The sequence below is a fragment of the Euphorbia lathyris genome, chromosome 4 (assembly GCF_963576675.1).
Source record: "Euphorbia lathyris chromosome 4, ddEupLath1.1, whole genome shotgun sequence".
Lineage (NCBI taxonomy): Eukaryota > Viridiplantae > Streptophyta > Magnoliopsida > Malpighiales > Euphorbiaceae > Euphorbia > Euphorbia lathyris.
In genome coordinates, this window is record NC_088913.1 from 65,129,278 (window position 1) to 65,150,243 (window position 20,966).

At 37.4% G+C, this 20,966-nt stretch overlaps 2 protein-coding genes across 3 annotated transcripts; one reads left to right on the forward strand and one right to left on the reverse strand.

Moving 5' to 3' along the window:
- The first annotated feature begins 9,565 nt into the window (after positions 1-9,565).
- LOC136227765 (caffeoylshikimate esterase-like) lies at positions 9,566-12,772 on the forward strand. Its single transcript, XM_066016506.1, has 7 exons — positions 9,566-9,828; positions 9,912-9,950; positions 10,028-10,154; positions 10,229-10,375; positions 10,577-10,707; positions 11,914-12,150; positions 12,245-12,772. The coding sequence occupies exons 1-7, from the start codon at positions 9,826-9,828 to the stop codon at positions 12,518-12,520; spliced, it is 960 nt and encodes a 319-aa protein (XP_065872578.1). The 5' UTR covers positions 9,566-9,825; the 3' UTR covers positions 12,521-12,772.
- A 386-nt stretch (positions 12,773-13,158) lies between these two features.
- Positions 13,159-20,761, reverse strand: LOC136227492 (spliceosome-associated protein 130 A). 2 transcript variants are annotated; one of them, XR_010688097.1, is made up of 5 exons: positions 17,553-20,761; positions 16,956-17,447; positions 16,614-16,756; positions 14,426-14,505; positions 13,159-13,740 (listed from the first exon to the last, which is right to left on the reverse strand). XR_010688097.1 is itself a non-coding variant. In XM_066016179.1 (4 exons), the coding sequence occupies exons 1-3, from the start codon at positions 20,565-20,567 to the stop codon at positions 16,619-16,621; spliced, it is 3,645 nt and encodes a 1,214-aa protein (XP_065872251.1). In that variant the 5' UTR covers positions 20,568-20,761; the 3' UTR covers positions 13,159-13,740; positions 16,614-16,618. The 2 variants fall into 2 exon arrangements, 1 of the variants encoding a protein (XP_065872251.1); XM_066016179.1 differs by lacking the exon at positions 14,426-14,505.
- Positions 20,762-20,966: the final 205 nt, after the last annotated feature.

Genomic DNA, 20,966 nt, shown 5'->3' on the forward strand with positions numbered 1-20,966 from the left:
GCTCTAGAATCAAGCTTGAAAGCCATAAATGACAAGATGAGTGAGTTGGAAGAGAGGCAAGAAACGGAACGAAGAGAAAGACGTCTTGATACGGAGAGACTTATTCTTGAGTTTCGGAATAGTCAAATCCAACCCGCCGGAGAGCCTCACCGGAGACAAGAAGAACAAACCTACCGTCTACTTGAAAGGCAACCAACACCACCACCACGGATAACCTATGCACCACAAGTAATGGACCCTCGGGTTCAAGAGGTAAGGCGGACTAATCCCATAACCATTAGAAATGTGGATAGTGATAGTGATGGGGAATTCTTTGATGATTATGATATGCCTAGGATTGCTAGGAATATAGGGATTAGAATTGATGAAAATGCCATGAATGGTAGGTCTAGACATTATGTGCATGTGAATGATGTTGTTGGTCCCGCGCATGTGCGTGCCGGGAATATGGATATTGTGCATAATGATGTTGTAGGTGGTTACGAGAGGGAAAATGTGGGTTTGAATGATCAGTATGAAGGCCGAGGTAATGGGAGAGGCGGATATGTTAGAGAGCCGAATATGAGAAGGGAGTATGGTGGTAACTCTGAGCGGGATGACGCTTTCAAACTGAAAGTGGACTTACCTTCATTTGGGGGAGAACTTGATATAGAGGGCTTCCTTGATTGGCTGCTAGAAGTGGAGCGGTTCTTTGATTATTCGGGAATACCGGAAGATAGGAAGGTCCGTTTAGTTGCTTACCGATTGAAAGAGGGAGCGTCAGTTTGGTGGGATAATGTTAAGGAAGGGAGAAGAAGAGGAGGAAGGGAACCGATTAGGTCTTGGTTGAGGATGAAGTCGATGTTGTGGGAACGGTTTCTACCACCCGATTATGAGCAGTACATCTACAGTTCCTATCGGAATTGTTCTCAAGGCGCTAGAAGTGTGCACGAGTACACCTCGGAGTTCTTGCGGCTTTCGGCAAGGGCTAACTTGTCGGAAACCGAAAGCCAAAAGACTTCAAGGTATCTTGAAGGATTGAGGTACAACATCCAAGATCGGATTGGGACGCAAATGGTCATTCGGGTGCAAGATGCTCGTAACTTGGCATTGAAGGCTGAAGCACAACTGAGTTTGAGGGGTCGAGAAGGTTATAGAAGGGCTGGACCCGAGAGTACCTATGGAGGGAGAGGAGCTCCCAAGGGGATCGATAAGGGTAAGGGAATCGCCAGTTCAAGTGATTCCAAGACGCCAAATACGGGAAAGGCACCTAGCGGAGATGTGAGGCCTTTTAAGGCGACACAACCCCCTAGGGGCAACAACCCTTATGCTAAACCGGCTCCATTCAAGTGCTTCCGATGTAACGAACCGGGCCACCGTTCCAACGAGTGTCCCAAGAGAAGAAGTGCCAATATGGTTGAGCGGTATGAGGATGACGAGGACTATGATGACGAGGGGGATGTTTGTTGTGATCCCGTTGAGGATGAGTATGGGGAAGAGTATGATGGGGGCCATGCCATACACGTAGTGAGGAGGCTCCTAGTCTCAAGTCGAATAGCTTCGGATCAACGACACCAATTGTTCCGAACCCGATGTCTAGTACAAGGGGTGAAGTGCAATGTGATCATTGATAGTGGGAGCCAAGAGAACATTATTAGTGATACCGCTGTCCAGAGGTTTGGTTTGGAGTTTGAGGCGCACCCTAGTCCGTATAGTGTGGGGTGGATCAAGGATGTCGGAGCAATGAAGGTCACTCAAAGATGTAAGGTCCCTCTTGAGATAGGAGAGTACCGGGATGAGGTTTATTGTGATGTGGTGGAGATGGATGCGTGTCATTTACTGTTGGGACGCCCGTGGCAATTTGATAGAGACGCCACCCATGCCGGGAGAAAGAACACTTATCGTTTTATGAAGGACGACATCAGATATGTTCTAACCCCTCTATCGGGGGAGTCCACAGATAAAGGGAAATCTACCTTGATGGTTTGCCCAACTCATAAGGCATTTATTAACGAGTATGAGGAAAGTCAAACGGTTTATGTAGTGATGGTGAAGGTGAGCACACCGACGGGAAGTGTGGGGAGTGAAACTGAAGAGGTTCCGAAGGAAGTGGGGAGATTACTCAATGAATTCCGAGATGTCTTCCCAGAAGAATTACCGGATGGATTACCACCCCTACGGGACATCCAACACCACATTGATCTAGTGCCGGGAGCTAGCTTACCTAGTCTTCCCCACTACCGGATGAGTCCCAAGGAGAGTGAGGTAATGAAGGAGAAGGTGGATGAGTTGATTAAGATGGGGTATGTTAGGGAAAGCATGAGCCCATGTGCTGTGCCGGCTTTGTTGACACCCAAAAAGGATGGGTCGTGGAGAATGTGTGTGGATAGCCGAGCCATCAATAAGATTACAATCCGGTACAAGTTCCCGATTCCCCAACTTGATGATATGCTCGATCAGTTGAGTGGCTCCAAGGTCTTTTCGAAGATCGACTTGAGGAGTGGATATCACCAAATCCGAATCAAGGCAGGAGATGAATGGAAGACGGCGTTTAAGACGCGGGATGGGCTATATGAGTGGCTAGTGATGCCATTCGGGATGACCAATGCACCGAGTACTTTCATGAGATTGATGAACCAAGTGTTGCGTCCGGTGATTGGGAAGTTTGTGGTGGTCTACTTTGATGATATCCTCATCCATAGTAAGACCCTAGAAGAGCATGTAGAGCACTTGAGAACCGTATTAACCTTGCTCCGGGAAAACCAACTCTTTGCCAACACTAAGAAGTGTGATTTTGTGATGGAGAGCTTGGTGTTCCTTGGGTATGTGGTCAGTGGGAGTGGGATTCAAGTGGATGAAGAGAAAGTGAGAGCTATCCGGGAATGGCCGACTCCGAAGACAGTTGGGGATATTAGGAGTTTCCATGGGTTGGCTACGTTCTATAGGCGGTTCATCCGAAATTTCAGCGCTATCGTGGCTCCTATGTCCGAATGCTTGAAGAAGGGTAGAGGTTTCAAGTGGGAAGATGAGCAAGAGAATAGTTTTGCCTTGATTAAGGAGAAGTTAAGTACCGCTCCGATGTTAGCTTTTCCGGACTTCGAGAAACTCTTTGAGGTGGAGTGTAACGCTAGTGGCGTTGGAGTTGGGGGAGTGTTAATGCAAGAAAAGAGGCCCATAGCGTATTTCAGCGAGAAATTGTGTGACTCAAGGCAGAAATGGGCCACTTATGATAAGGAGTTCTATGCGGTAGTGAGGGCTCTCAAGACGTGGGAGCACTACCTTATTGGGAAGGAATTCATGTTGTACACCGACCACCAAGCCCTTAAGTACTTGGGAAGTCAAAAGCAAATCCGAAGCTCCATGCATGCTAGGTGGTCCGCATTTGTGGATAAGTTTCCTTATCGACTTCTACACAAATCGGGTCAACAGAATAAGGTGGCGGATGCTTTGAGCCGGAGGGTTGCACTTATAAAAACTGTGGCATTGGAGTTGACAGATTTTGAGCACATCAAGGGAGAATACGAGGATGACACCGATTTTAGTATTGAATGGGAGAAGTGTAGAAGAGGCACCGAAGAGGGTGGATATCAGCCTGTGGACGGATTTCTCATGAAGGGTAGTCAGCTGTGCCTCCCACACACGCCTATACGAGAAAGGGTGATCCGAGAGCTACATGGTGGAGTGTTGGGCGGTCATTTTGGTAGGGATAAAACCTTGGAAGCGGTTAGTTCCCGGTACTTTTGGCCCAAGATGAGGAAAGATGTGGCATATATCGTTGAGCGATGTGAGAATTGTCAAGGCTCCAAGGGGCATGCCACCAATGCCGGATTACGTATGCACTTGCCAATTCCGAAAACTATTTGGGAAGATCTCTCGATGGATTTCGTGTTGGGGCTGCCAAGGACCCAACGGGGGATGGATTCGATCTTCGTGGTGGTGGATAGGTTCTCAAAGATGGCTCATTTCATTCCATGTCGAAAGACTAATGACGCCACCACCATTGCTAAGCTCTTCTTCCGTGAGGTAGTGAGATTACATGGGGTTCCAAAGAGTATAGTGTCGGATCGGGACACGAAGTTTGTTAGCCACTTTTGGCGAACTCTTTGGGCTATTTTAGGAACTACCCTGAAGTTTAGCACCACAGCTCACCCCCAAACGGATGGACAAACTGAGGTGGTGAATCGGACTTTGGGAAATCTATTGCGGAGCAAGTGCCGAGATCGGCCCAAGATGTGGGATTATGTGATCGCCCAAGCCGAATTCGCCTATAACTCAGCGGTAAGTTCAACCACCGGGAAGTCACCCTTCGAAGTGGTGTACACCAAGGCCCCTAACCATTCACTTGATTTGGGGGAGATTCCGAAGGTAGAGGAGAAGAGTGTGGCAGCCCGGAATTTGGCCAATGACTACCACCTAATGCACCAAGAAGTACGGAATAGTATCGAGAAGAAGAATAGTAAGAACAAGGCCAAAGTTGACGAGCACCGAAGAGATGTGCAATTTAAAGTGGGGGATGAAGTAATGGTGCATTTGGGGAAGGAGCGACTCATGCACGCCCCTAGTAGTAAATTGAGGCCGAGGAAGTACGGTCCGTTTCGGATCACCAAGAAGATGAGTGCCAATGCCTACCAACTAACCCTTCCCAACTGGCTTGGGAAGATGTCTTCTTCTTTTTATGTGCAGGACCTTAGCTTGTGGAAGCCGGAGGGAACGTTGCCGACCAAGGTCACCGAGGCGGGACCCGACTCTTTCGAAGAAGGGGAGAATGATGAGGGCATCTTATCCCTAAGCCCGAGTCCGGAACGACCCAAAACAGAGAACACGCGGGGCGTGTCCAACCTGACGCAAGGCGTGGGAATGGTGGTCTTGGATGAAAGACCATGTCAGTTGGTGACGCGGGGCGCATCCTTTGCCACGCGGGGCGTGATGGGTCACATTAAGCAAGAAAAGTTCCAGGAGGTTAAACACGCAGGGCGCAACCCTTGGACGCCCCGCGTAGATTCCACTCCGCAGGTCTGCCAGTTCTTGGAACCTCATAACGCGGGGCGTGGTCCACAGGACGCCTCGCGTGACACCGAGCAACCAGGTCAGGAGCTTTTTAACGCGGGGCATATTCCGCAGGACGCCTCGCGTACTGAACTCGAGCCAACTTCCTGAAGTCCAGGAGCATTTTCACGCGGGGCGTAAGATCCGATACGCGGGGCGTATCATGACCTGGAGACTACTTCTCCTCCAAGTTCTTACATTGGGGGACCATTTCTGTGACACCTTATTTACTATATTGCCATTATGACTTATTTACTAGACTACCATTCTCCCTATTTTACCCTCTTAGCCAAGTGTTAACCAAAACCCTATTCATAGGCTTTTGGGTCTCTCTTTGATTTGAGGGATAGTATTTAAACTCCCATATTTTGTAATGTTCTTAACTTTAATGAATTAAAACTTATAGCCTCCTTGAGAGCTTGGATTTCTATCATTTGGGTTAACTCAACCTTCAAGTATAGCTTGAGAAGATTGCATTCTTTGTGGATTTACGATTAAAATCCTCAGTCGATTTCACCCTACATCAAACAACCATTCTCAAAATTTTCAAATGAAAAAAACTAAAAATTGAAAATAACAAATCATCTAATTAAAATATACTTAAATCATTAAAAAAATCAATTATCACAGGAAAATAATCGGATATCCTCATCGGGGATTAACGGGACGGGGATCCCCATGAAACGGGAATACCTTTCCCCATCCCCATCACAGAAGATAAAATAATCTACATTCCATTTTATGAGGATCCTTATCGGAGATTCCCCGTTCTCGTCGGAGTAGGTGAACGGATGGGGATGGAGAATCCGCCCATTTGCATCCCTAATTGCCCTTAATTTCCAAGAGGTAGATACTTAAAAAGAAATTGTGTTTTTAGTGACAAAAGCAAAAGCAAGAAATAGAAAAATAAAATATAATAAAGTCAAAGCTGCCGTCTGGTATTGTTTGCGCCTACGCGGCCTGAACGATTGGAAATTGTATAAAAATATTTAGATTTATTAGTGCATTCTTTTTTTAATTGGTCACATGAAAAATGCAATTTGCAACTTATAAATTAGTAAATTTCATTATTCCATGTTTATCTCATCATAACAAAACCCCATTAATGCATTAATGGGCAAAAGGAAATATTCTAGAATAATGGATAAGATTTCATGACTTGTTCATCTCAATTCAATGTTTTATATTTGATTCTTCTTTATTTGAGAATTAGTTAAAGGATTTTTTTAATAAGAAAAAGGCTTTTTTCAAAAATTAATTGAGGAATTGAAATCTTAGATAAAAATACTATTACTTATTATATCAAAAGGTTCATTAATAAAAAATACCTAGTTTCACATGTGGATCAATAGATTATATTGCGGAATTTTATAATTGAAAAGAAGTCTGAAGTCAATAAACGGTCTATACATGGAAAGATATTTGGCCGAATCCAATCAGAAGTTGACACATGTAAAATGCGTACACTTTAGATATGTAATTATCTAGGCATAACACCATGTTGCTCCCCAAACTTAAGCTTCAAAGTTAATTGAGACTTTAAACTATCAAAATCATCAATCAGATCACTGAACTAAATAAAAATCATCAATTGAGTCCTCATTCTAAGAAAAAATCATCAACTGAATTCTCATAAAAAATCATTTTGAACCAACACAAAGATCATTATAGTTCATATCAAATAGTTATATTTTCTAATTTTAAGATATGATGAGGACTCAATTGATGATTTTTACTTAATTCATGGATCTAATTAATGATTTTGATAATTTAAGGTCCTAATTGATTTTAAAATTTTAGTTTAGGGACTCAAATGGATGTTATGTCAATTATCTATAAATAGTTAGGAAGCTGAGCGTTCGGTATGTTCACTATTCACAATTCATTACTAAGTGTTTCAAGTTGTTACTTACTCCTAAGTAATCCACTGATTTAAGCATCGAAGAGGGGACGCCGGACTCCGACCCCTGCCTGACTATTTACTGTTGATTCAGATCACCAGAAGCCAGATCGTAGAGTATATTCAGTATTGAAGACATCACCAAGCAAAGATTCAACTCATTGCCACTCAGACCAGCCCTCATATTTCTCTCATTGAGAGTTATGGTTTATACCTAATAATCGATGATTTTGCAATTCGTTCAAGTTTTGGTTGTAAATCTTTTTTGATGGTCTAAGGTCAAAACTTTCACTATTTTTTTTCTCTGAATCCATCTCTACATCAAAATGGGCCTTTTCATATGTAATTTAATATTTTTATCATCCTCAAACCTCCGATGTCTGGCCATCAATAAGCTTTGAAACTGTGCATATTTTGTTAATGAAAAAAAATTCATTTTTTGTCAATTAAACCTGAATTGCAATATTTTATACGTGAATGCTAATTCTACTCTCTTCTTAAATAACTATAGAACTAAATTTATATTTTTTGGAATAGCGTAAATATGAAATGTAAAGGATTAAAAATAGAGCAAAAACAAAATATTCTAGAAGTGATGAAAGAGATAAAAGATTAGGAGTAACTTAAAAAGACATGTTAATCACTGTTGAAGCATGAAATCCTATAGGATCGTTTGGATCTCCCTTCTTTAAAAGGGTTCCTTTTATTTTAATGTTTCCCTTATATTCATTTTCCATTAAAAAAATAAAATTTCTTATTAATTATTCAATGTGCTACTATAAATAAATAAAAAAATGAGATATATTGCTTAACCTATAATCAAATGTATGAAACTGTAAAATAAAACATTTTAAATAACCATTGAATAGAGCAACATGGACAAGTTGCCTAAATTCAAACAATTGACTAAAAAAGTTAGCAGTAAAGAATAAGAAATTAATTAGTTAACAGAAAATATACAATAGAAAACAACTAACTAGGCATGATCTCACCATATATTTATTTTAAATTATAGGGGTAACAAACCAAGCTTGACTTTTTATTTGTCCCTCTTAATCAATTATTTAAATTTTTCCTTATGTTATTTTATATTATAATGTACTAACGGATTGACATAGATTATTATTGTTTTGTTACAAAATAATTTTTCCCCTTACATATTATTATTATATGTAGGTCTGCAACATCTTACAAATTAATTCCTTGATTTAATTGGAATTTTCTTTTTTGAAAAAATTGGAATTTTTCATATGCTTTCGAAAATACTTAAAGATAGGGTAAAATATATTTCCTTAGTTTTATTTATAACTTTATAAATAGTATAATTGATGGTTTAATATTGATAAATTCATTCAATATTAAATTTTATTATCTCAATTGCATATATGCATATATGCATTATTGCATATATACATTATGTTATTAGTCATTAATAACAAATCAAATATATATAATAATAAAATTAATAACAAATTAAAGATATATGAATACACATAAAAAAAATTAAAATTATTATCTCATATTTTGCATGTATTCAATAAAAAAATTTACAACTTTAAGTATTTTATCGGGTTTAAATAAATTGCATCTCTAAATTTATTTTGAAATTAAAAAAAAAAGACAAAGTGCTTTCTTTTTTTTAATCAATTAACATGCAATTTGTGCAGTTTACCAGTTTGTCAATATTAATCTGAATTATACAATTATAACCAAAACATAATACCACTAATCTCTGGGTTAATTGCATCAATCAATAATGGTCACTGAAGTTTGAAGTTATTAGTTTCAAAAATCTCATTGAACTTCATATTATTTCAATAAGTTTGAGCTTTTTTTTTCCTTTCAATAGAGTCATTTAATCTATTTCAGACATTTTAACTAATTAAGACCAAAAAAATCACTTGAATAATAACAAGACATTCACGTTGGAAATGAGTAACTTTTACAAATGACATGATCATATGACAAAAAAAAAATATATTTGTTATTTACTTATCAAGAACGTTTATTTTACCTATTATTTGTTGTTAGAGTTTTCTATTTACATTTTGTTAAAACTGTTTTTTCAAAAAGTAGAGATTTCCTACTTTTGTAAAAGACTATTTTTCAGGTGTAAAAGGCAAACATGAGATCACTAACTAAACATCTAAAACTCTCAATTTTGAAGTGAAAAGATAAATATTAGCATGAAAATGAGCAATCAAACATCCACTTAATTCAATTGCTTAAAACTGTCACTTGACAGTAAAAAATATATATTTTTATTTTTTTAATCGTTACGTAGCTACACATAATTTCCACTTGAATGTCATTTTATGTATGAACGAGTTTTTTCAAACATGGTTGTTACGTTTGTATTCTAGTAATTTTTTCTACTCAAATTTGTTAGAATGATTTTATTAAAATAAAATAGGTAGAAAATAAACGTTGAATTGATTAGTAATTGAAATATGTATATACTTTTCTCAAAAGAAAATATGTATATACTAATTAAAAATTAGCATATGACTCACATTAATATTGGAAAGTTCTTCAAAAAAAAAAAAAAAAAAAGTTGAATTAGAATATGTTAAATTCCGAAAATAACCCTGAGAAAATACAAATATAAATATAAGCATATATTATTCCAATTTTAGACGAACTTCCTGAATCAAACTCTATATCTCTGTCTCAGAATATTTTCTTTATAATCTGAGTGTCTATTCACCATAAAAACCTGGCTCTCACAATATTTTCCTTTTAAATTCTCTATTTTATAAAAAAATAAAAAAGATCGGTAGGTAATAATCCCACACATATATCAATTCCTTCTTCCCATATATATATATAAAATCCTTTTTCTATCCCCCAAAACCAAATTAAAACTCTCCAACTTTCTGGGATCTCTCTATACAATATTCATGGTGATCACTCTCTCTCTCCTCTACCAAGATCATGTTCATCTGATTTTATTTTCTTACAATTTTTTATTTTATCTTGTTTGCAGGAAAGATCACGTAGTACAGACAACCTCAAATACGATGAGGTTTGTTTTTTGATTAATAATCGTTAATTAAAATCCGATTTGTTATCCTAATCTGGGTTTAATTTTAATTCTGATAGGAATTTATATTGAATTCAAGAGGATTGAAATTATTCACATGTCAATGGATTCCCATAAAACAAGAACCCAAAGCTTTGGTCTTTATATGCCATGGCTATGCCATGGAATGCAGTATCACCATGAACAGTAAGCATTTAGAATTATAATCCCGTTACGTTATGCTATGTTACGTTATGTTAATGGCTGATTGATTGGATTAGGCACGGCGAACCGGCTAGCGAATCAAGGTTATGCGGTGTACGGAATGGATTACGAAGGGCATGGGAAATCTTCTGGATTGGAAGGATATGTTGAAAACATGGATAATATAATTGATGATTGTAGTAAACATTATTCAAACATATGTGGTGAGTTGTTGAGTTTCGTACAGTTTCATGTACAGTAAAATCTTTATAAATTAATAATGTTGGGACCATATTGATTTCATGCACAAATCAGGACCCGACAAAATTATTATTTTAAAAAGGTTAATATAATTTATGAAGGTTTTACTGTAGTTTAGTTTCAGATAGTTTCAAATGAAGTGAAATTGAGATTGATGAATGCAGAGAGAGCAGAGAATAAAGAGAAGATGAGATATTTGTTAGGAGAATCAATGGGAGGAGCAGTGGTTCTTCTTCTTCATAAAAAGATGCCTGACTTTTGGGATGGTGCAATTTTGGCTGCACCTATGTGTAAGGTATTATTATTTAATTGGTCCATGGACTTTATTTGGTGACATTTGGATCCATTATTATTGCTTTTCTGGTTTTTTGTTTTTTTCTCCTTGTGTTAATTATGTGCTTTGGCAATTTAAAACAAAAAGCATATAGTACATATAATAATTCGTTTCCTTTTGTTTTGGACCATATATCTATAGGGTAGTTTCTCTGAAAATAAAATATTATGTATTTGGTAACTTCTTGGGTCAACAAAATTGAATATTGCCATATTACAGAAAAGTTCTTGGATAATTATTAGGGAGAAGTAAAATGAAAGTTTGCAACCACAATTCAGAGGTTTTCTTTATTTACAAGGGCAGAATTTTTTACTGGAACAGTAAATAGTAAAAAAATTAGTCATTTATTTTGATTTTTTTTTTTTTTTTTTTGTCTTTAAAGTGTTACTATAGGTTAAAATAGCTATAAATACGGAAAAACTTAGTTTGGAATGTTCGACATAGATAAATTTAGACATGTCTACACAAATTGAACGAGGATTCTCACATGGGATTTTATATCCTTTTAGGGTTTAGAAAGGCGGACGAAGATGGGGAAGCAATCTTCATCCTCATCTCGCCTCATTTGTAATTTTATCTTTAAATTTTCTTTGTGATCCCGGTAATGCCTAGTAGATTGAAGGGAAAATTCTACCGTACCAATTTTGTTATATGATACGGAGTGTTGGCAGTGAAATACTGTCACATTCATAAGATTGTTGGTGGCGGATATACGTATATTGTGATGGATGTGTGGTCAAACCAAAAAGGATGAGGCGAATAATGAAATAATTAGGACAAAAGTAGGGTTACATTTATTAAGAATAAAATGAGGGAAACCGACTAAGGTGGTTTGGCCATGTAAGACGAAGAGCGCTTGATGTGTTAGTTAGAAGGATTGAAGAGTAGCAAAGGGTTGCAACAGTGAAGGATAGGGGAAGGCCTAATCAAATTTGGAAGAGGTAATCTAGAGTGATATGAATTTAATGCCGATTGAGGAAAATATGGCAGTGGATAGGACGTAGTAGTGAGAGAGAATTTAGGTGACTAACACGACTTGATTTCACTGTTTCGTATGAGGGTTCATGTTAGCTGACCCCGAATCATTTGAGGATTAAAGCTTTGTTGTTGTTGTTATTGTTTATGTTTAACTAATACATAATTAATTTTGAAAATATTGATTTGCAGATAGCAGAAGATATGAAACCACCTACAATGGTGATAAATGTTCTATCAAAACTTTCAAATTACATTCCAACTTGGAGATTAGTCCCTGGCAAGGATATTATTGATCTTGCTTTTAAAGTACCTGAAGTTAGAGATCAAGTCAGATCTAACCCATATTGCTACAAAGGAAGACCTCGCCTCAAAACCGGACTTGAACTCGTCAGAACTACCATGGAAATTGAGAAATGGCTCCATAAGGTTTCCACTTTCTCATCTTCTATTCAGCAGTTTCGTGTATTTTTGCAGGTTGTTTATAACTGTTTTAATAACGGAGTAAATTGTTTATAAATAGGTATCATTGCCATTTCTGGTTCTACATGGAGAAGATGATAAAGTGACAGATAAAGCAATAAGTAAGAAACTACATGAAGATGCTTCATCAGCAGACAAAACTATCAAGCTCTATCCAGAAATGTGGCATGGTTTACTCTATGGGGAACCTTTGGAGAATATTGAAATTGTGTTCAAGGACATTATTGGTTGGTTAAATGACAGGGCTACCCTTGGCAATCCTAGGTTGGAAAGGCAACAGAAAGAGAGGAATGATGATTCTTCAAAATCTGGATAACCCCATGCTTGCTTACTGGGTCAATTCAAGTAGGCAAGGGAACAACTAGTAAACAATGTTCATTTATGCCAAAAGGGCACTTTAGGAATCTTAATTACTTTTTTTTATAGGATGCTCTCAGTTCAAGTGGAGTTAGTCGGTTATTTAATTTATGGGCTATATTATTTTTATTGTTTAATTATCTCTTTTTTATTTAAATGTAATATTCATGTGGAAAGCCAATTTATCCAATTAAAAAGGCATCTTGGTTCATATTTGATGGAATAAGGGTCATATTTTTCTTGAAATAAATACAAATTTAACCCTACATAAAAAATGATATAAAGTTACGTAAACATTTAATTGTCATATCAAACATCATAAATAAGTTTATCAATAAACTCAAATAGTTTTATAGAATTTTAATTAATATTAGTAAGAAAGTAAACATTTTAAAACAATTTAATAAAAAAAACTACAATTAACTTATTTGAAATAACTTAGTTATTATATTAACAGCATTAACAATACATTAAATATTAATTGTTGTGTAAAACATCTTACATGACCGTCAAATCAGTTTTTTCAAATTTTATAATAAGATATAAGAAGTTAAAAGGTAAATTTGCACATCTGAGTCAAAATTTGACCATTATCTCTTAGACCTCCCAATTTTATCAAGTTTACATAAAAAAAATGTTGCACAGAAACAAAGACCGAAATAGAAACAAACAAATAACACAGAAACGCTACTGAAGAGTTTCAGATCAAGATAGGCAGAATCTCTTCTTTGGAATGGCAAAGAAAAAAAAAAAAAAAAAATCTGCTGTCACATGAACATTTACTTGGCGACTATGAGATTAGAAAATCCTTGAAACTGGTTGACGCTAGACTAACAAAAACATACAGGATTCAGAACATCTATCATCTATCTGAGGCTAATGATTACATCAATAAGAAAAGAGGACACCAACTTAGTACATATCATCCATCAAATATCTGAGACACACCATCTACAGAGTGATGCCTCGAGTTTTCACATTCAGCCTCCTTCCAGCCGGAAAGATTAAAGAACGACCATAAACGAGAGACCCTCCTTTTAATCAATAATAGACACAAGGCAAGTCCTTGTATCAAGATCTTCTGTTAGTGTGTCAGCCATCTGCAGTTAGCTGTTACACTTAATCAGATTGTGGTTCATCTGTTCCAGTGATATTTTCCGATAAATGGCGGTGAGACACCTGCATACATATTACCACCACATTATATTCACAATATCACTGTAGTTAGTAGTACAAAACCACAAGAATTTAAAGTCAAGACTAATTCACTCACATCTGTAAATCCTTATAGAATTTACCACAAATGCACAAAAAAGGAGAATAATGAATATTAAGAAATTTTATTTAATACACAAGACATTAAATAACCACCTCGGATTAAAAGCACAATGTTCAGTGTTATTCTCATGAATACATCAGTGTAATCAGTAATGGTGTTTGTAGCACTAATAGAATCTGTTTATGTAGGATTTTCCATTCCATGAATAACTTGTAATACAACAAAAATCTCCAGTTAGAGAGCAAGTAACCCAACATGGAAAGAGAAAAAGAGAAGCGTGCCCCTTGAATGGAAATTCAATTGCTCGACTGTTCAAAACTTTTGCTAAGAACTCGTACAGATTAACCGACATGGTAAACGAAAACCCATTACTACCATAATTTAAGAGCGCAACTTACATGAATCAGACATCTCACATCAGATTGACAACATTAGGCAAGACATATCTAACTCTCAAAATCTTCCCGTATCAAAGCTACTTAGACAGCTAATAAGACCCTATGACAGGTCCTTACTGAACTTCCTCTCCCATTCAAAGAGTGATACAAGAGGGTCGAATTTAATTATTTTAGACAAACCACACACCTCACTTCCTCCGGGCTCAGGGCTATCCAGCACCTCTCCGACATGCAGCCAGCATATCAGTTCTATTAGGTCAACATTCACTGTTACGAAATGGGAAAAAATTCAATCACAGGTTTACTTAAAATTTTGGAAAAGAAATAAACTTCCATTCAGATCATAGATCCAACATATATATATAATATAAAACAGTAACGATGGAGCTGAGGTGTCGCTTCCTCATATATTAATTATATTATTACATTTATCTATAAAAAGATTATTTTATTCGTATTATATCTAAGAGCTATACAAAATTTAGATTAATCCCTAAATTCTCTGCAAATCTATATATAATATAAAACAGTGACGATGGAGCTGAGGTGTCACTTCTTTCTTTTTATATTGATAAAAAAAAGATAATATAATATATTAATTTTAATTATATTACTATATTTATCTATAAAAATATTATTTTATTCATATTATATCTAAGAGATCTACAGAATTTAGATTAATCCCTAAATTCTCTCTAATTCTCTGCATATATATATATATATATAAAACAATAATGATGGAGCTGAAGTGTCACTTTCTCCTTTTTTGCTGATAAAAAAATAATATAATATATTAATTTTAATTATGTTATTATATTTATCTATAAAATGATTATTTAAAATGAATGCAAAAATAAAATAATAAAATTTAATTTAGATAACACATTTATGTCATTAATTTTAATTATTAAATTATAATTTTTTTAATATTTATATGTCAAGATGAATCCTTGTATCGTACGGGCCAAAAAATAGTAAAGAATATAACAAATAACAAAATACTAGTTACACTCAATAGAAAATAGTTGCACAAAGCTTCCACCGGACCGGCACAGTAGAAAACACATATCAAATGGAACATTCAAACTCATTAATTTGAAATTTCGTCAACAAAATTTCCTAGTTGCTTCAATTGACTCACCATATGTGTTTCAAACCAAAGACCACCACCACTTATTATTATTATTATCCATGTAGTATTGTTTGCACCAAAAATAAAGTTTTCTTGTTGCATACCCTGGTTTATACTTTTCATGGGATAAACTTTTCTTTTTAGGAAACTTTTTTCTAAAAGAACATTTTAGGAAACTTTTTTCTTAAAAGGTCTATTTAGAAAACTTTTCATATTTTCCTAGTACATCGTTCACTAGTCAACCTCAGTTTCCCTCAGGGGAAACATCTAAAATAGTATAGCTGAGGAGAAACCAACTTCCTATATAGTGTACCTCGTGGGAAACCATAGTGTACCTTAGGGGAAACCATGGTGTACCTTGGGGGGAAGCCATAGTGTACATCGTGGGAAACCAACTTCCTATAGTAGACATCAGGGGGGGACTTAAAGCAAACATAGGGGAACCAAGGGCCCCTTAATATTTTAACGGGTTTTTGTGAGCCAATTAAAAAGCAGAAAAAATCAGAAAGTGTACATATCAATCCATCGTGGAAGTCAAAGTGGAGGTTACTCAATATGGTAGAGAACGTGGATTAGTGGAAGCAAGCAGGAAGTTACCTCCAACATCTATAAAAGGAAGGAATCACGATGAGAACTCAACAACTCAACAAACCCAAGCAAAAAACTCTAGACTTCAGCAATTTAGAATTCTCAGTTTATTTCCTTAGTTTCAATTTTCATTCAAGTTCAATTTCATTCAAGCTTCCAGTACAATTTTATTTTATTTGTTCTTAATCATTTTCTGTAAGGTCGGTATCGTTTTGATAATCGAATCCTTTGGAATTTTTGGTCTCTTTATTCCGTACAGTCGTTTGATATTTAGAAGTTAAAAAGCGCACTCAATTTCATTCCATAGTTCGAGAATACTATAATTCTCTGGCACGCCCGCAATTTCCCACGAAAGAGCCAAACAAAAATTGGCATGCCCAGTGGGACCCACAAAAGAGCCAAACAAGTATAAATTAAATTTTAAACTTAGATTGACCAAGTCACATAATATTTGAAATAAAAGAAATAAAGATTCAAACATCTTTCACATATGTGTTCAACTATTGAATTCTCACTACATTTCAGCTTTTCATTTGCAATATAGACATAAAAAACAGCTGTTAGACATGCTTAGATCGTAGTATCATCACAGACTAAACAGTAAATACTATTAGAAAAAGTTGTAATGACTAAGAAATCGCAACTTTGTGGGTACCTTCCTTAAATAATCTTATTTCGAATTTCTTCAAGTTTCTTCAGTATTTCCCCGGGTGTTCTATCCAATTCATCAGCAATTTTTCTCTGCATATCAAGAGGTAGTGTTGGGAACTGCTCGCATAGATCCCCATCAATAACATCCTGCAAAAACGAACTATCTTGTAAATATATAAAATAGAGCAGATCAATAAATTCTAACTTGAACAGCTAAGTATGAAATAAAAAAGGGTCAAAACAATTTGTCTTGGTTTTGATCAAGACTTCCACCTACCTTCCACTCAATTCAAATTCATTAAGTGCAATTGTGTTTAAGCAAATGGAACAATGGACCATGACTTACCTTAACTGGGAAATAGGCAGATCTATATGCCATGTGGTCTCTTCCACATAAAGGTGGGTAGTCCTGTCTCAAATGCATCTCCAAGTGCGAGAAGAAGTCAACATCATCTCGAGAGGTAAAAGGAAGCAGTGCCCCCACACTTCCCATTACTGTCCCATATATGATGCACTCTCCACCACCTGGAATCAAAGATGCTTTCTGCAGACTTGTAACCACATCACCAACATGAAACTGTACTATCTCCTCTACCTTGTTTGGAGCTCCGTTAAGCTTTCCCTGCTCCCACTTTATCTTGCCACCAGTTGGATCTTCCTCTATTTCATCAGAAACATCCTGTGGCAGTCTCACAAAGTAGACATTGCCAAACTTGTCTGCCCCCGCCATAGTATCAAAATCTATGTGATATGATGCTGTGAGCCATCTGGGAACAGAATCATCAGCAAATATATAGAGCTGATTTTCGTCCCGCCTATACTTGCAGAAATGGAATGACTGCAAAAGAAATGGACATATCAGAAAATGTACAAGAGAAAGATCATGTGGCAGAGAGGGATCAAAACATAGATGCATCTAGATTTGACAACGAAAATCGCATACCTCTTGAATATCACCTACATAGATCCTATCACGATAGGTGTTGATAGAGATGATAGTGTTAGGGAACAGCTTATTCTCACATTTCCTAAGCAACCTCTTCTTTCCCAGGTCATAAAGTCGAAGCACAGGCCCTATTCCAGCTAGTAGTCTCCCCTGAAACTGGGATAAGGCAAGTGGCACACCTTCCACTTGTGTTTTGTGCAGAAGTTCCAGAGCTCTCCCATCCTCCACAAACTTGTAAATATGAATGAAACCAGCAATTAAACTTCTTTTAGGTAAAAACTGGAGTCCCTTGGCAGTTCCAACAGCTAATAGAGTTCCGTGCTCCTTGTCATGGAAGTTCACAGTGCAGACGCTAAAGGCAGCTTCATTGTCCTGAAGCTCAAGAAGACAAGTTGTAGTTGCAGTCCTTGGATCAAGAACTCTGATGCAAGAAGCCCACTTCTCTGATTCTGCCTTTGGATAACCATACTGCTCATCAGAGAGAGGATCATCTTTATCTTCATCATCCCCACCATTCTCCATCTGGTCAGCATTGGCATTTCCATTTTCTCCCATCCCAGCGGCTTCAAAACACTCCTTTTTAGCTGCTTCACGCTCCTCTGCTGTATATGCTCCTTGATCACTCTCAACAATAACCAAAAGCTTCTTTTTAGGTTGAATCACAAACTTTCGTGGAGTATACCTTAGAGGTATTGCAGTTTCATTAAATGTTTCTCCCAACCTTTCAATGGTGAAAATCCTCAATGCATCTCCAGCTACAGCCACCACACCTTCTGCACACTGATCAGAAGAGAATGAAGCAGCAAATTCAAGAGTCTCATATGAAAGGGGTGTTAGCAGGAAATGCCCTTGGTGAATATAGCCCAGCCAGGGTCGACTTGATAAGCACAGCATTGCACGCCGACCTCTCACCATAATCAAGAATAGTTTTGGTGCGCTCAACCCCAAGAATCGAGATCGGGAGTCCGAAAGCTGCCCAGTTACCATGTCTACCACTATCCTGAATAGAACACCAGACTGCAAACCAGCATTTAGGAAAAGACTAGCTGGGTGGTCAGCACCATCCTCTCCACCTATTGATGCCTGGACCTCAAGAAAGAGGAGGGATTCTGGAGGAGATGAAACACTTTGAACACTCAGAATCTGCATACAGTCATCAGGATCCAAAGATAAGATGCGGATGGTGTTGTCATATGAACCAACTGCGAGGAATCGAGACCTCTGTCTTCCTTCTGGGACTGAGGCAATGTCCAGACAGGCCACATCTCCAGACATCTCATGCTTCTCCACCTCCATTAGCTGACCAGTCATATCAACCTCAAAATATATTAACTCCCCTCCACTTAAAGCAATAACCACCTGAAGTCTATTATAGCCAACCTTCACAATGGTCCTCTTACCCGGAGTTCTCCATTCATTTATACGTCCATCTTCCCTTATATGCCTAATACCATTTGGATGAACTTGCATTAATGAATCATCGCCAATCAAAGAAACAGCAAGAGAAGGTGTAGTGTCAAGAAACCCACTGTCACTAACTTCCTCAACAGTCTCTCCAATTGAAAGCACTAGAGTTGCATTGTTGAATGACACAACAATATATGCATCAAACTCATCAGTAACATTCTTTTTCACCGTCCAAACTGCACTTGGTACACCAGGAAGCTGTGAAACAGCCATCTCACTGATAGCCAAACCAGGCCTCAATATCCTCAATGATGAACGAGGACCACGCCCACAAAGTGTATAGATTTGAGGTGTTTCTTCATCAAAAAGATTAACAACTTTCATATCCATAATAGACATCAAGCTCTCAACCTGGTCAATTCTAACAAGATTCTTCAACCCTCTTGGTTGAAAAAATACAGGCTGGAAACCCTCATCAGTTTCCATTAAAGTAGCAGATGAGGCTTCCACATCAGCTTCCTCGCCAATTGCTTGAAACTGATAGAGTGCATGATTTCCAAACTCCGATGCAGCAAATAAAAATCCTGACTTTAGCACACACATTGATGCGGTGACAGGTATGGTATCAAAATATTTAATTTTCAACTCCTTGACTTTATCATTCTCATGATCCAGAGTAACCTTAAAAATATCACCATACTCTGTCTGCAACAGAAAGAAAAATATGGACCTCTGCCTATGAGTAGCCACAGAAACTATCAAAACCCCGCGCTCAGCAGGCAAATCTGCACGCCTAGGAATCACTGCCCTCACATCTGGATGTCCCTCATTCTTATAAATTACAAAATTTTCAGCACAAACTAGAACTCCACTCGGCCCATCTCCACCTCCAGGCACCGTAACAAGCATGTTAGCCCCATTATCAACCTGCTCAGACCACTTTCTAGATACATGATTAAGCCCTAAATCAAGCTCATAAAACGTCAAATGCTTCTGTGCCTCATTAGCAGCCAACCCTGTCGAATCCTGATCTGCCTCGGAATAATCCAACTCAATAGCAGCAAAAATGGGATTATCAAATCCACAATCAACACCAGAAATTGAATACACTATTGTGTGAGACTTGTGTGCCTCTAACGGTGAGGATATTGTCAACCTAGCAACAGTATCTCTATTCAAAACATAAACCAACTTTTGTTTCTCACAGGCACCTATCATTACAGCTCTTCCTTTTGGGTCAATGGCCAAGTACTGACCAGGAACAATCCGACGACAACCAGATTTCCCAAAAGTTTCCTGGTGTATTTTATCGAAAACATTTCTCTCCCTGTTATATTCCAAAATTACAATTCTACCTGAATCAGACCCAACAACTATATAATCCTTCTGAGATCCAGTTAGTCTAAACTGAGCTAGAGAGCGAATGGCACCGAAGATTTCAACAGAGAGAATAGTCTGTAACTTACCACTTTCGTCGGGGCGAATAAGATCGAGAACTTTACCACGAGCTACAACTATTTCTTGGGTCTTGCCCCCTGAGAAATTGCCGTTGATGGCGCAGACGATGCCAGTGGGTCGTTGCAGAGTGAGACTGTAAAGGTACATAGTTGAGTTGTGGTGTGGTGGAGATGAGAGTGTGAGGGATGTAAAAGAAATAGAAAAAAGGGGATTAGGGTTTTAGAGAGGGAAGAAATTCGAAAGTTTTAGAAGGGTTTTACTAGAGTGACTAGGTGAAGAAGACGAAGAAGAACAAGAAAAATTTAGATTTGGGTTCGAGAACAAAATTAAGAACTGATAGACGAGAATGCAAAGGAGGTCAAGTGTGAACGAATGTGGGCCGAACTTTGGGTTCGGACCTTCCTTCCGTTTCAAAATGACCTATCATTTTAAATCACTGGATAAGGTATCAAAATACGTCTTACGTCTAAGGTTTTTTATTTACAGTATAATATCAATTTAGGTTTAACGTTTACGATATAGTATCAATTTAGGCCTCACGTATAA

Bases quoted from the DNA above. Each gene is read 5' to 3' on its own strand.
- LOC136227765 (XM_066016506.1), top strand. The intron at 10,376-10,576 runs GTGAGTTGTTGA...TGATGAATGCAG, and splicing joins ACATTATTCAAACATATGTG to AGAGAGCAGAGAATAAAGAG. The intron at 10,708-11,913 runs GTATTATTATTT...ATTGATTTGCAG, and splicing joins TGGCTGCACCTATGTGTAAG to ATAGCAGAAGATATGAAACC.
- LOC136227492 (XM_066016179.1), bottom strand. From the start codon at position 20,567: ATGTACCTTTACAGTCTCACTCTGCAACGACCCACTGGCATCGTCTGC. The intron at 17,448-17,552 runs GTATGCGATTTT...TTTCTTTTGCAG, and splicing joins ATGTAGGTGATATTCAAGAG to TCATTCCATTTCTGCAAGTA. The intron at 16,757-16,955 runs GTAAGTCATGGT...TCGTTTTTGCAG, and splicing joins CTGCCTATTTCCCAGTTAAG to GATGTTATTGATGGGGATCT.